This window comes from Perognathus longimembris, chromosome 3, assembly GCF_023159225.1.
Source record: "Perognathus longimembris pacificus isolate PPM17 chromosome 3, ASM2315922v1, whole genome shotgun sequence".
Taxonomy (NCBI): Eukaryota; Metazoa; Chordata; class Mammalia; order Rodentia; family Heteromyidae; genus Perognathus; species Perognathus longimembris.
The window spans coordinates 93015131-93027451 of NC_063163.1; the positions used below are offsets into that span (position 1 = coordinate 93015131).

Below are 12321 nucleotides of genomic sequence, written 5' to 3' on the forward strand. Positions count from 1 at the left end.
GTGCATTCCACCTTCTACTTTTTTCTCTGTATATCAAATGTTGCAGCTTTATGAAGAAGCTTAAGGCAAATAAAATAGTGCCTTTGTGCTTTTAATCAAGCAATCCACCCACAAAGACAGTGTTTATCTCTCTCTCCCTGGCTGCTCTTTCCTGTGCCTCATTCTCCCTGATCTTTCCTGCCCCACCTGTACTCAGGGTGCTGCCAATGCTACCTGACTAGACTCTAAAGTATCTTCCAAATGTCACAAAGACAACATTTCTATTGCTCTGCTCAACCAAAGACCCCTTTTGTTAGGAAACCTAGAGTTTGCAGTTGAACTTTTGAGGGAGGGGTAGACTTGCTCTGTGAGGGCTGCTTTGAGGTTCCCTGGGCTACACCTTAAGCTAGTTTCACTGGTGACCTAGCACGGGGAGGGTGCTCATGACAGATTTGGATGGTTAGCAGCATGAGGTCTACCGGGACTAGTCTAGTAGCTGAGGATGGTCAGTAAACCAGATGATTTTCCAGATGTGTCTTTTGGAATTTTATGATCTACTGGGAAGAGTGAGCTTTCAAAGAGGGCTTATTTGGGGATGGTTAGGGCAGAACCTCAGATGACACCATCATATCCTCTTGGCTACAGGTTCCTGAGACACACACATTGAGAAAGCATTTACTGTAACCAGGGTCTGTAGCTCCACCTTTTTTCTCTTGGACTCCTGAGCTTTAAGTCTGCTTACCTAATGAGTCTCTTATCCTTAGTGTACTGTCTCACCATTCTGCAACCCATCCTTCCCCTTCAGCCTCCCTCTGTGTACTCTTTCATCTTACATTGCTTCTTCAGCTCCTTTCTGCTTTTGTTCAGACCTCTTTTTTTTTTTTTTTGGCCAGTCCTGGGCCTTGGACTCAGGGCCTGAGCACTGTCCCTGGCTTCTTTTCGCTCAAGGCTAGCACTCTGCCACGTGAGCCACAGCGCCGCTTCTGGCCGTTTTTTCTGTATATGTGGTGCTGGGGAATCGAACCTAGGGCCTCGTGTATCCGAGGCAGGCACTCTTGCCACTAGGCTATATCCCCAGCCCTCAGACCTCTTTTTGTCTTTGGCAAAGACCGATCCATCAATTGATTAATTGAACAATTGATTGAGATGGCATGTTACTCTGTTGCTATGGCTGGCTCACACTCTGTGTAGCCCAGGCTGGCCTCCAACTTGCAGCCCTTCCTGCATCAACCTCCAAGTGCTGGGCTTACAAGTGCATGTTACCAAGTCCTTTTTCCTACCAGGATTATTGCAGTTGCCTTCTAAGTGATTATTCTGTTCCCATATCCTCTGATTCATCTTTTGTCACTGAGGAGTAATTTCCAGATGTAACTCTGAATGATTCTCTTTCCCACATTTAAACCCTTCAGTGACTTCATGGCTTGTCACGGCAGCCATTGCATGGCTGCTGCCTCTCTTTGTATCTTCACTTGCCTCCACTTCAACATGGTATTTCATGTAGGAAAAGTGCCGCCTCTAGAATCTTAGGACATAAGGCCTGACTTCACTTCTAATGAGCAGTGAGGCCCTTCAGCCAGTAACCTAATCTCTGTGTATATCAATTTCTTCACTGAGGGGAGGATACTTGGGAATATTAGATGTGACAACCCATATAAAAGCTTAGGACAGTGCTAGACCTACACGGAGAGTGCTCAGCAACTAGAAGTTACTGTCATTAATACATATGAGCTTCATTTGTATTCTAGCTATTGGTTATGGCTTCTGAAAAGAACTATGACCCCATATTCCATTCACAGTCTAGTCTCTCTGTATAGAATATACTTTTTCTTGGTTGTCCTTTTATATGTGCCACTGGGGATTGGATGCAAAACTTCCTGCTTCCTATACCCCCAACACTTTTATTTTGGGACCAGTGTTGAGTCTTGAACTCAGGGCCTGGGTACTGTTGCTGAGCATGTGTACTCCAGGATAGCACTCTACCACTTGAGCAATAGCTCTACTTTCCGTTTTTTGGTGTATAATTGTACATAAGAGTCTCATGGACTTTCCTGCTCAGGCTGACTTAAAGCCAAGATCCTCACATCTCAGCCTCTTGACTTCAGCTAGGATTACAGGTGTGAGCTACTGGCACCTGGATTGCTTTACTTATTTTGGGGATAGGATTTCACTCTTATGTTCTGGCTGGCCTGAACATATTAATTCTTCCTTCTTAGCTGGGATAACAGGTGCACACTACCACATCCAGCTACCTGGCAGTCATCCACTTAGTCTTTACAGGTCAGCTCCAGTAGTACATCATCTTTGCCCTATCTTGCTCATGTCCTCCTAGGAGGTGTTAGGCACAGTTCCCCACAGTTCCATGTGCATAAGCCACGTGTACAACTTGGTACATCAAGATCCTACTGATTGTGTGCATATCTGTTTACCCATAGACTGAAGAGCTTGTCTCTGTCTTCTCTTCACAGTGTTTAGGATATTATTGACAAAATTTTGCTTCTTGGGCTGGGAATGTGGCTTAGTGGTAGAGTGCTTGCCTAACATGCATGAAGTCCTGGGTTCAATTCCTCAGTACTACATAATCAGAAAAAGCCAGAAATGGTGCTATGGCTGAAGTGGTAGAGTGCTAGCCTTGAGCAAAAGAAGCTCAGGGACTTTTTTTTTTGCTGGTCCTGGGGCTTGAACTCAGGGCCTGGACACTGTCCCTGAGCTCTTCAGCTCAAAGATAGTGCTCTACCACTTTGATCCACAGCACCACTTCCAGTTTTTCTGGTGGTTAATTGGAGCTAATAGTCTCATGGACTTGCCTGGGCTGGTTTTGAACTGTGATCCTCAGATCTCAACCTCCTGAGTAGCTAGGATTACAGTGCCTGACTTTTTTTTTTTGAATGCTGATCTAGGAGCTTGAACTCAGGACCAGGATGCTGTTTATGAGTTTTTGTGCTCAAGGCCAGCACTCTCCCACTTGAGCCATGGCTCTACTTCTGGCTTTTGATGATTAATTAGTGTCTCATGGACTTTCCTGCCCAGGTTGGTTTTGAGCCGCAATCCTCAGATTTGAGCTTCTTGAGGAGCTATGATTACAGATGTGAGCCACCAGTGGCTGACCTACAGATTTTTACTTCTAAGACCAAGCTATCATACTTGAGAAGCATTTAATGACCTATGAAATTATTGTTTAATAGGTATTTGAATTATTTTATTTATTTATTTATTTATTTATTTATTTATTTTTGGTGCTGTTTCTAGAGCTTAAACTCTGGGTATTTGAACTCTTGTTTGACTTTTTTACTCAAGGCTCTTGCTCTGTAACATGACCACACCCCCAGTCCCACTTTTTTTTTCTGGTTAATTGGAAGTAAAAGTCTTGGATATTTGTCTGGGCTGCCTTCAAACTGTGATCCTTAAATCTCAGCCTCCTGAGTAGCTAACATAGCAGGTGTGAACCATTCGTCCTTGAGTGTTTATGTCCATATATATATATATATATTGCATTTGATTATATCTACATATGTACTAGAATGTTTAGCTTCTTAAAAGTCATGTATTTCTTGGACTCTTTTTCTAATCAGGGTAATAAAATGGGATCACTCTTACCCTTGTCCAGTCTCCTTATATCCTATAGCGTGTGTTTTCAAAGGGATCAAGGATCATCAAGATATGGCTGTGGGAATTGAGCTCTCAAGTTGGATTCTAGGCTACCTGATTAGTTATGCTAACAAGCCATAGAAACCATCCTAACTTTTCTCTTTATTACCAATGACCAATTAATGTCAGATCTTGCGTAAGATATATTCAGAATCTTACTTTCACCGGTCCTTGTCTGATTTAGATTTAGTGTCTCAGAACTGTAACCCTGGCCTTTGGAGTTGAACTCTCAGCCATTGCTGAGCCTTATGTTGTTCATCTGAGTTATAGTCACAAACATCTACAAAATTATTATCAGGATTATAGATTGGGTTTGTTTAGGGTAAAATTACCACATAATATCCCTGTTTGGGGATAAGATAGAGTCTAAATACACAAGCAGTAAACGTTTTACTCAAAACAGAAAATACACAGGAAACCTTACCTTCAACCCTACCTTCACCTCCCATGGCTTAACAGTTTGTACATCCACGAGTGTGACTCAGACTCTCCTGCATTTGGGCCTGACTCATGTATGAGTCACGAATCACAGGAGTAGTGTCTCTGTGGGTCTCCTTCTTGGCTTTGTGGAATTTCATTTTCAGCACTATGGGTGGGGGCTTGAAGTTGAACTCCTCATTTATTTTTCACTGTGCTGCCCAGCAGTTGGTGGGTTTAGGCAGATGGTTTTATGCGCCTTCCTCTCCTTCCCTCCTTCCTTCCTTCCCTCCCTCCCTCCCTTCCCTTCCTTCCTTCCTTCCTTCCTTCCTTCCTTCCTTCCTTCCTTCCTTTCGTGAGTGTGTGTGTGTGTGTGTGTGTGTGTGTGTGTGTGTGTGTGTGTATTACTGAGAATTGAACCCAGGGTTCTTGAGCTCCAGCCATGCCTTTTTCTTTTTTTTCCCCTTTTGTACTGGGGACTGAATCTGCCTTGTACATGCTAATAAACAAGTATCTACCAATAAGCCACATCCCCAGGTTTTTATGCTTCTTATCTTTAACTGAATTTTAGGTGACTTGTTTGTGTCATTCTCTTCATTAGAAGCAGATAGTTTTGAAAAAGAAAACAAATGGCTTGGGGTTGGGGATATGGCCTAGTGGCAAGAGTGCTTGCCTCGTATACATGAGGCCCTGGGTTCGATTCCCCAGCAACACATATACAGAAAATGGCCAGAAGTGGCGCTGTGGCTCAAGTGGCAGAGTGCTAGCCTTGAGCAAGAAGAAGCCAGGGACAGTGCTCAGGCCCTGAGTCCAAGGCCCAGGGCTGGCCAAAAAAAAAAAAAAGAAAGAAAGAAAGAAAACAAATGGCTTTTTTAAAACAATGTTTTTGTATTGAGTATTTAGTTGGTACATGAAACAGGGATGTTAAAGTTAAAAGCAAATCAGAGCCAGGCACCAGTGATTGAAGCCAGTAACTTAAGAGGCTAAAATCTAGAGAATTGTCTTTTGAGGCCAAGAGACTATCTCCAAAATAATCAGGAAAAGGCTGGGCTGGCTGGAGTGTCAGCTTAGCAAAAAAGGCCCACTAAATTTGAGGCCCTAAGTTCAAGCCCTGGTACTGGCAAATAAAAGGAAGAAAAAGTAAATCTGAGTTCCCTGAGGCTAGAGGAAAGGTCCTTTCATCCATCCAAATGAGATTCAGTTTGCTATGAGTAAGTGCCATCTCTTTAGCCCAGAGTGGAGAAACAACTTTGTCCAGCACTCACTTCTGGACCTAAGCTTGAGTATCAGCCTTAAGACCCCACACCAAGTCCCTTTTTTGGTCTTGAGGTTTATAATCAGAGAACATGTTTAGACTTCTCAACTCTGGACAGATGTTGAAAGGGAGAACTGAGATGACATCTCAGCATTGGCTCCTCATGTTGTATGTGTGTGGCTTTGGCTTCTTAAGAATGAGGATTCATTTCCAGCTACTGAGTTGGAGCAGAGCCGTGGACTATCTCTTACTTCTACATCTTGGTTGTTGGGCTCTTCATATTCCGATGGGATAAAGTTAAAAAGGCAGAGTCATTGCAGAAGCAAACTAAAAGTTTGCATGGAAACTGTGTAAGTGGCTTCCCAGAAACCTTTACAATGTTTCTTTAACTTGCTTTTTCCTTACAGTAAGATGTGTGTGTATGTGTGTGTCTATTACAGATTACACCGAGGAGTCACAGTTGCCCTAGTGGGTAACTTGTAGCATTTGTGTGTGTGCGCGTGTACAAGGGCCAGTCCTAGGGCTTGACCTAAGGACTGGGGCCTTGTCCCTGAGCTTTTGTTCTCAGGGCTAGTGCTGTACCACTTGAGCGATAGCTTCATTTCTGGCTTTTTGGTCATCAATTGGAGTTAAAGTCTCACAGACTTTCTTACCTGGACTGGCTTTGAACATGAGTTCTCAGATCAGGCTCCTCATGAGTCATCAGTGCCTGGCTAAGCATCTTTTTATGTGCTCATTAGCATTCTGTATGTTGTTTGGAGAAGAGCCTACACAATCTGCCCATTTACTCTTTGAGTTGTTTGTTTTCTTCCTCTTGAAATGTAAGAATTTTATTTGTATTCTAGATAAGAGTCTTGCCAGATAATGTGATTTTCAAATACTTTATCCTAGTTTGTAGCTTGTTTTTTCCCCCAGAGATTTTACAAGGAATTTATGAATATTAGTTCTTGTATTTAGGGGAAAAATCACAAGTTCTCTTGAATCCTTTTCTTCCTTCACCCTTCAGCTTTCTTCTCACAGATAGCCAAGGTTTGCTGAGGATATTTCTTCTTCTCTTTACTGTATCATAACTTTGTAGTTAAGGTATCTATTTTATTCTGTTATTATTATTGTTATTATTTTATTGCCCTGGGGCTTGAACTCTGGGCCTGGGTGCTATCCTCCAACTTCTTTGTGTGCAAGGCTAGCGCTCTGCCACTTGAACCACAGCACCACTTCTGGATTTTGAGTGGTTTATTGGAGATCAGAGTCTCATAAGAACTTTTCTGCCTGGGCTGGCTTTGAACCATGGTCCTCAGATCTCAGCCTAGCCTGAGTAGGTAGGATTACAGGCATGAGCCACTGACATCTGGCTATACTGTACTTAAGGACTATTAGTGTATGTGTCAAAATTAGTTCTGTTATAGTGTAGTCAATAAGTTGCATCTCAAAGAATATTTTTTTTCATTTTAGTTTTATGTAGAATCATTGTTCCATTTAAAATAGTCAGTTTTGGTTTCTAAGATTACATTCTAGAAAGCCATGATTTGCAGAAATAGAATTCCAGAAAACAAGAGCAAATGATGAGCATACAACATTTAAATAGGTCATTTTCTGTTTGCTAATGATTGCTCTAATTAGCTGAAAAGACCTTAGAGTGCATCCATTTTCTTAAAATAAGTAGTGGCATGTTGTGCTAAAGGACTGAATGTACAGAGTGGTGTTGATACTCTTAGAGTCAGAATCTGGCTCAGCCTCCAATTTGAGATTGCTCAGTGTTTTCTTCCATTGATTCGTATTTTCATTTGAAATACTCAGCTCAGAATTGGCACTTGGTTCCTGTTTTTATTTTTAGCTTTAATTTTGGGCTTTTCAGCCAGAACTGCCAAAACTCTTTTATAGAGAAAACTTCATTTAAACAAGCTCTTTTTGTCTTTCCATAGGTATGAATCCTAGGACCCAGAACAAGGACTCTCTAGAGGACAATGTTTCTACTTCTCCTGACCCAAGTAAGAGGGGGTGACTGACTAGTAGGAGGGGGGTGCAAGGGAATGTGATGTGGCAGGACCATGAGGAAGCCAAGGAGGAAGAGAATAGTCCAGAGGTCCACATGGCTTTAGGATACAGGAAGGGAAGATGATGTCATGAGAGAAGACCTGTGCTGCAAAGGTCCAGTGTCCTGTCCCAGAATGCATTTCAGGGGCACATGGGAAGGGCAACCGATTTCCCACAAGGCCTTCATACCAGTCTAGAGTTGACATTAGTCCTTAAATACCTAGAAATAGCTCAGAAAAAAAAATCAGAAAGAAATAATTGGTTGTTACCAGAATCCTTTGCATACCTACTTTTGATTATCTTAGTATATTTAAATAGCTCTGTAATCAAATAATATACTAATATCTTTTTTTAAGTTTTTATTATAAAACTGATGTACAGAGAGGTTAAAGTTTCATACGTTAGGCATTGGATACATTTCTTGTACTGTTTGTTACCTTGTCCCTCATACCCCCTTCCCCCCAAATATACTAATATCTATAATAACAGAATAGTAGAAAGAACTTATCTCCTCATAAACTTTATTTTACTTGGATGTGGATAATACACATTGAATCTTTGGGTTTTTTTTGGCAGGATCAGGTTTAAATTCAGGGCTGCCTGTCCCATTTGAGCCACACCTCCACTTACCTTTTGCTTTTTAGTTACTTTTTTTTTTTTTTTTTTTTTTGGTCAGTCCTGGGCCTTGGACTCAGGGCCTGAGCACTGTCCCAGGCTTCCTTTTTGCCAAGGCTAGCACTCTGCCACTTGAGCCACAGTGCCACTTCTGGCCGTTTTCTGTATATGTGGTGCTGGGGAATCGAACCCAGGGCCTCATGTATATGAGGCAAGCTCTCTCGCCACTAGGCCATATCCCCAGCCCTTTAGTTACTTTTTTTAGGCAGTGTCTACTGTGTTTTTCCCTGAACTATCCTGGACTGTGGTCCTCCTACTTACAACTTCCACATAACTGGGATGGCAAGTGTGAACCGCCATGCCCAGCTTTGTTGAATTGCGGGTTTCAACAACTTTTGCCTGGACTGGCTTTGAACTTCAGTTCCCTTTATCTCTGCATCTCCAGTATCTGGAATGATAGGCATGAGCCAGTGAGCCAGGCTCACGTCACTAAGTCTTTTTTTTTTTTTGTCTTTTTTTAAGGTAATTTTATTGTCAAGATGATATACAGAAGGGTTATAGTTAATCACTGAATCTTTTTTCTTCACTTAGGATTAGTTTAATCAGTTTATTATTTCTCCAGGTCCTTGACATTTTAAGTTACGTTATCACTTTGTTTTATAACATGAATAATCATGTCTTTATTTTTTTCTTTAAGTGGTAGTACTGGGGTTTGAACTCAGGGCCTTGCACTTGTTAGGCAGGCACTCTACCACTTGAGACATTTCTTGTCCGTTTTTGTTTTGTTATTTTTCAAATAGGATCTTTTTTTTTCTAGATCTAACCTGTGCTGCAATCCTCCCATGTTTGCTTTCCATGTCGCTATGTGGTAGGCATACATCATTACATCCATATTTTTATTGTTTGAGATGAACTTTCTGCCTGAGCTGGTCTTGAATCATGTTTCTCCCAATCAAGCTTCCTGAGTAGCTAGGATAATAGGTGTGAGCCACCCCCCCCCCAGCTTGAATGATTTTTAAAAATGTAAAAGGAGTAAATTTATTTGAAAAGGAAAGGAAGGGGCTGGGAATATGGCCTAGTGGTAAAATGCTTGCCTTGTATACATGAAGCCCTGGGTTCGATTCCTCAGCACCACCTATATAGAAAAAAGCCAGAAGTGGCGCTATGGCTCAAGAGGTAGAGTGCTAGCCTTGAGCAAAAAGAAGCCAGGGACAGTGCTCAGGCCCTGAGTCCATGCCCCAGGACTGGCAACAACAACAAAAAACAACAACAAAACAAAAAGGAAAGGAAGGCCATGAAAGAAAGTAGTGAGATTCTCCAGGAGCCCCTCCTCCTTTTTTTAAAAAAACAAATAATTATTTTATATTGATGACCATTTGGATAAGAGAGAGAGAGATTGAGAGAGAGAGAGAGAGAGAGAGTGTGTGTGTGTGTTGTGTGTTTTGTTAACTTGTGATTCTGGTGATCAGATGGCTTCTAGTTTTCAATAGTAGCATTTAATACTGATATACGCAAATAGCACAAAATAAGATTGGCAGATAGATTTTTTTTAGAAAGATACCAACAATAAATCAAGTGGGGAACCATTTATCAGGAGTGTAGAAACATTAAAATATTTACTATGTCATTAAGTTATTAATGCATACAGGTGGCCATGGGCATCTGACAGGAACATAGGGGCAGCATACATGTTTGTCCTGTTTCATATGGAAACAGAAGGATGGTCAATCCCCACCCCTGAAGAGATAACTGCTTGTCTTATAGTCTGTTTTCATTGCTGTAATGAAATACCTGAAGTGGAGTTATTTTTATTTTTATTTTTTGGCCAGTTCTGGGCCTTGGACTCAGGGCCTAAGCACTGTCCCTGGCTTCTTCCCGCTCAAGGCTAGCACTCTGCCACTTGAGCCACAGCGCCGCTTCTGGCCGTTTTCTGTATATGTGGTGCTGGGGAATCGAACCTAGGGCCTCGGGTATCTGAGGCAGGCACTCTTGCCACTAGGCTATATCCCCAGCCCCCTGAAGTGGAGTTATTTTGTAGAAAACAGATTTATTTAGTTCACAGTTTAGGTGGCTGAAATTCCAAGCAGCACAGTACTATCTCTGACCAGAGCCCTCTAATACATTGCATGGTGGTAGAGAGTGTCCAACTAAGAGCGTGCTGATGGAGAGGTCACATGGCCAGAATAGGAATAGGAAGCTAGAAAACACAGCTATCAACTGTTACTCTAGAAATACCTGAAGGTCTCAGGACAGCTACCTCAATTGCTTCTGACAGCAGCCGCCACCCAGTGGCCTCTGTTTAAGCTCTTCCTCTTAAAGGCTCCATGCTTCTTTATCTCTACTCTGGGGACAAAGCCACCAAACCACAGACCTTTGGAGGGTAAATAACAGCCAAACCATAGCATTCATTCCCTTATTACTTTGACTCAGTGATGCTCAAATGGGAAGGATTTTTCTTCCCAGGGGACCTGTGGCATTATCTGCCAACATTCTTGATTTCCACAGCTAGAGGACGCCACTGGCAGCTAGTGAGAAGAGTCCAGGGATTCAAGACAGCCCTCCATTACTGGTTCAAACCATCAGTAGTTGCCAAGGTTGAGAAATCCCTCTTTCACTAAAGAGTAGGCAATTTCAGACAGATCCCTGTGGCCGGGCCCACTTTGCTGATGACGGCTTTCATTTACAGCTTGTGAAACTGTCTCTAAAAGTTCTAGCCTTGTAACTTTCCCAGACATCCTCCCTTCATTTTCCCTCCCACCCTTTTGGAACTGTTAAAATGATTATTATTATTTTTGCAATTCTGAACGTATTCCTTGTTTCTGCTACTATATGCTGTTTTGCTCCCAAATCAGGCTAAGCTCACCTCCTCTCTCCACCCAGCCACGCTGCGGTCTTCAGAGTGGAGCCACCTCTTATCTGCTCTCGGAATGTTGATTTGCTTCGACATATAACCCTGCCTGTCCTGCAGTAACCTCACTGGCATTTTGGCTTATAGCTCACGATGAGCATAAAATGGCAAATATCAGCTGTGAATTCCATTTGCATGATGGGATTGGATGAGCATGTGCATTGCATTGTCTAACAAACTATGTTTCTCTCTTTCTCTTTCCCCTTCCCCTTTCTCTTCTTCCCTGTCCTGCCATTTTTTATCACTTTTTACAATGACCTTTTTTTTTTCTCTACCCCTTCCTTCTCCCTCTCCCATCCCAAACCTGCCATGGTGACCACACATGCCTTTCCCCCTATTATACGAGGCAGTTCTGACACTGTCTGCTCCCCCTGTAGTGCCAGGCTTCTGTTGCACAGTTGGAGTGGACTGGAAGTCTCTCACTACTCCGGCGTGCCTCCCCCTCACCACCGACTACTTCCCTGACCGCCAGGGCCTGCAGAATGACTACACGGAGGGCTGCTATGATCTCCTCCCAGAAGCAGACATGGACAGGTCAGTGGGCAGAGAACAACACATTTGGTTTTGGTTGTAAAGGTGCCAGGTGTGTCTGAATACACATATCAGGACACTGACCTTTCAAACCTGTGTTCTCCTTTTGTATTGGGGAAATTTCATGAGGAAAAAGCTATTCATTGCTTTCAAATTCGATTGACTAGAAATTTCAAATTGATGGTTCTCTTATTTTCAAATGCAGTTATTTGGGCACACTCATTCAGATTTTTTCCCCCCTAAGATTGCTCCTTTGTACAATGAATTATTTCCTGCCTCCTTTTTCCATCTGTTGAACTGATCCTATTGCTGGTTTACAAGTTGTTAATTTTATGAACTGCCATTAAATGGTTGTCTGGAATGAAGCAAAGGAGAAGAGATATTATAGACTCTTTTAAGTGTCACTCCCTCGGGCCAAGCACATGCATTATGATTTTTTTTTTTTTTTAGGAGGGATGAGGAGGGTGTGCAGATGACAGCCCAGCAGGTGTTTGAAGAGTTCATTTGCCAGCGGCTCATGCAGGGCTACCAAATTATAGTGCAACCCAAGGCCCAGAAACCCAACCCAGCTGTCCCACCTCCCCTGAGCAGTAGCCCACTCTATAGCCGAGGTGAGTGTATCTCCTTAAACTTGTTCTTTTTACTAAGTTTGTGGGAGGAGGTTTTCAAAATAGTAGAGGATAGAGAAATTTGGAGGTCATTGATTTCAACACAAAAGTTTCCTTTTGTCAGTTTTAGTTTATGTGAGGAATAAAATCTCCCATAAGTACAGATTTGTCTGAAACACTCTCCTTTAAAGGAAGAGGAGATGACCAAGTTCAAGGATGGGATACCTTGGCTTGGACGCCAACTAGGAAATAGCAAGCAGTGAAGCTAATATTGAGCTGTCAAGGTAGAAAGTGAATGTTCCAAGCCCAGAAAGGGATATTTAATTGTT

The 12321-nt window shown here is 42.4% G+C and overlaps 1 protein-coding gene across 9 annotated transcripts in view; it reads left to right on the top strand.

Annotated features, from left to right (window-relative positions):
* Positions 1-12321, top strand: part of Depdc5 (DEP domain containing 5, GATOR1 subcomplex subunit) — a 130058-nt gene that overhangs the window by 55734 nt on the left and 62003 nt on the right. For 5 of the 9 annotated variants that reach the window (XM_048343358.1, XM_048343359.1, XM_048343364.1 and 2 more), the window contains 3 exons: positions 7219-7284; positions 11204-11387; positions 11835-11995. In XM_048343358.1, the coding sequence (XP_048199315.1) occupies positions 7219-7284; positions 11204-11387; positions 11835-11995 (411 nt within the window). The remainder of the gene's footprint in view (positions 1-7218; positions 7285-11203; positions 11388-11834; positions 11996-12321) is intronic. The other 4 variants (XM_048343357.1, XM_048343361.1, XM_048343360.1 and 1 more) reach the window with 1 other exon arrangement.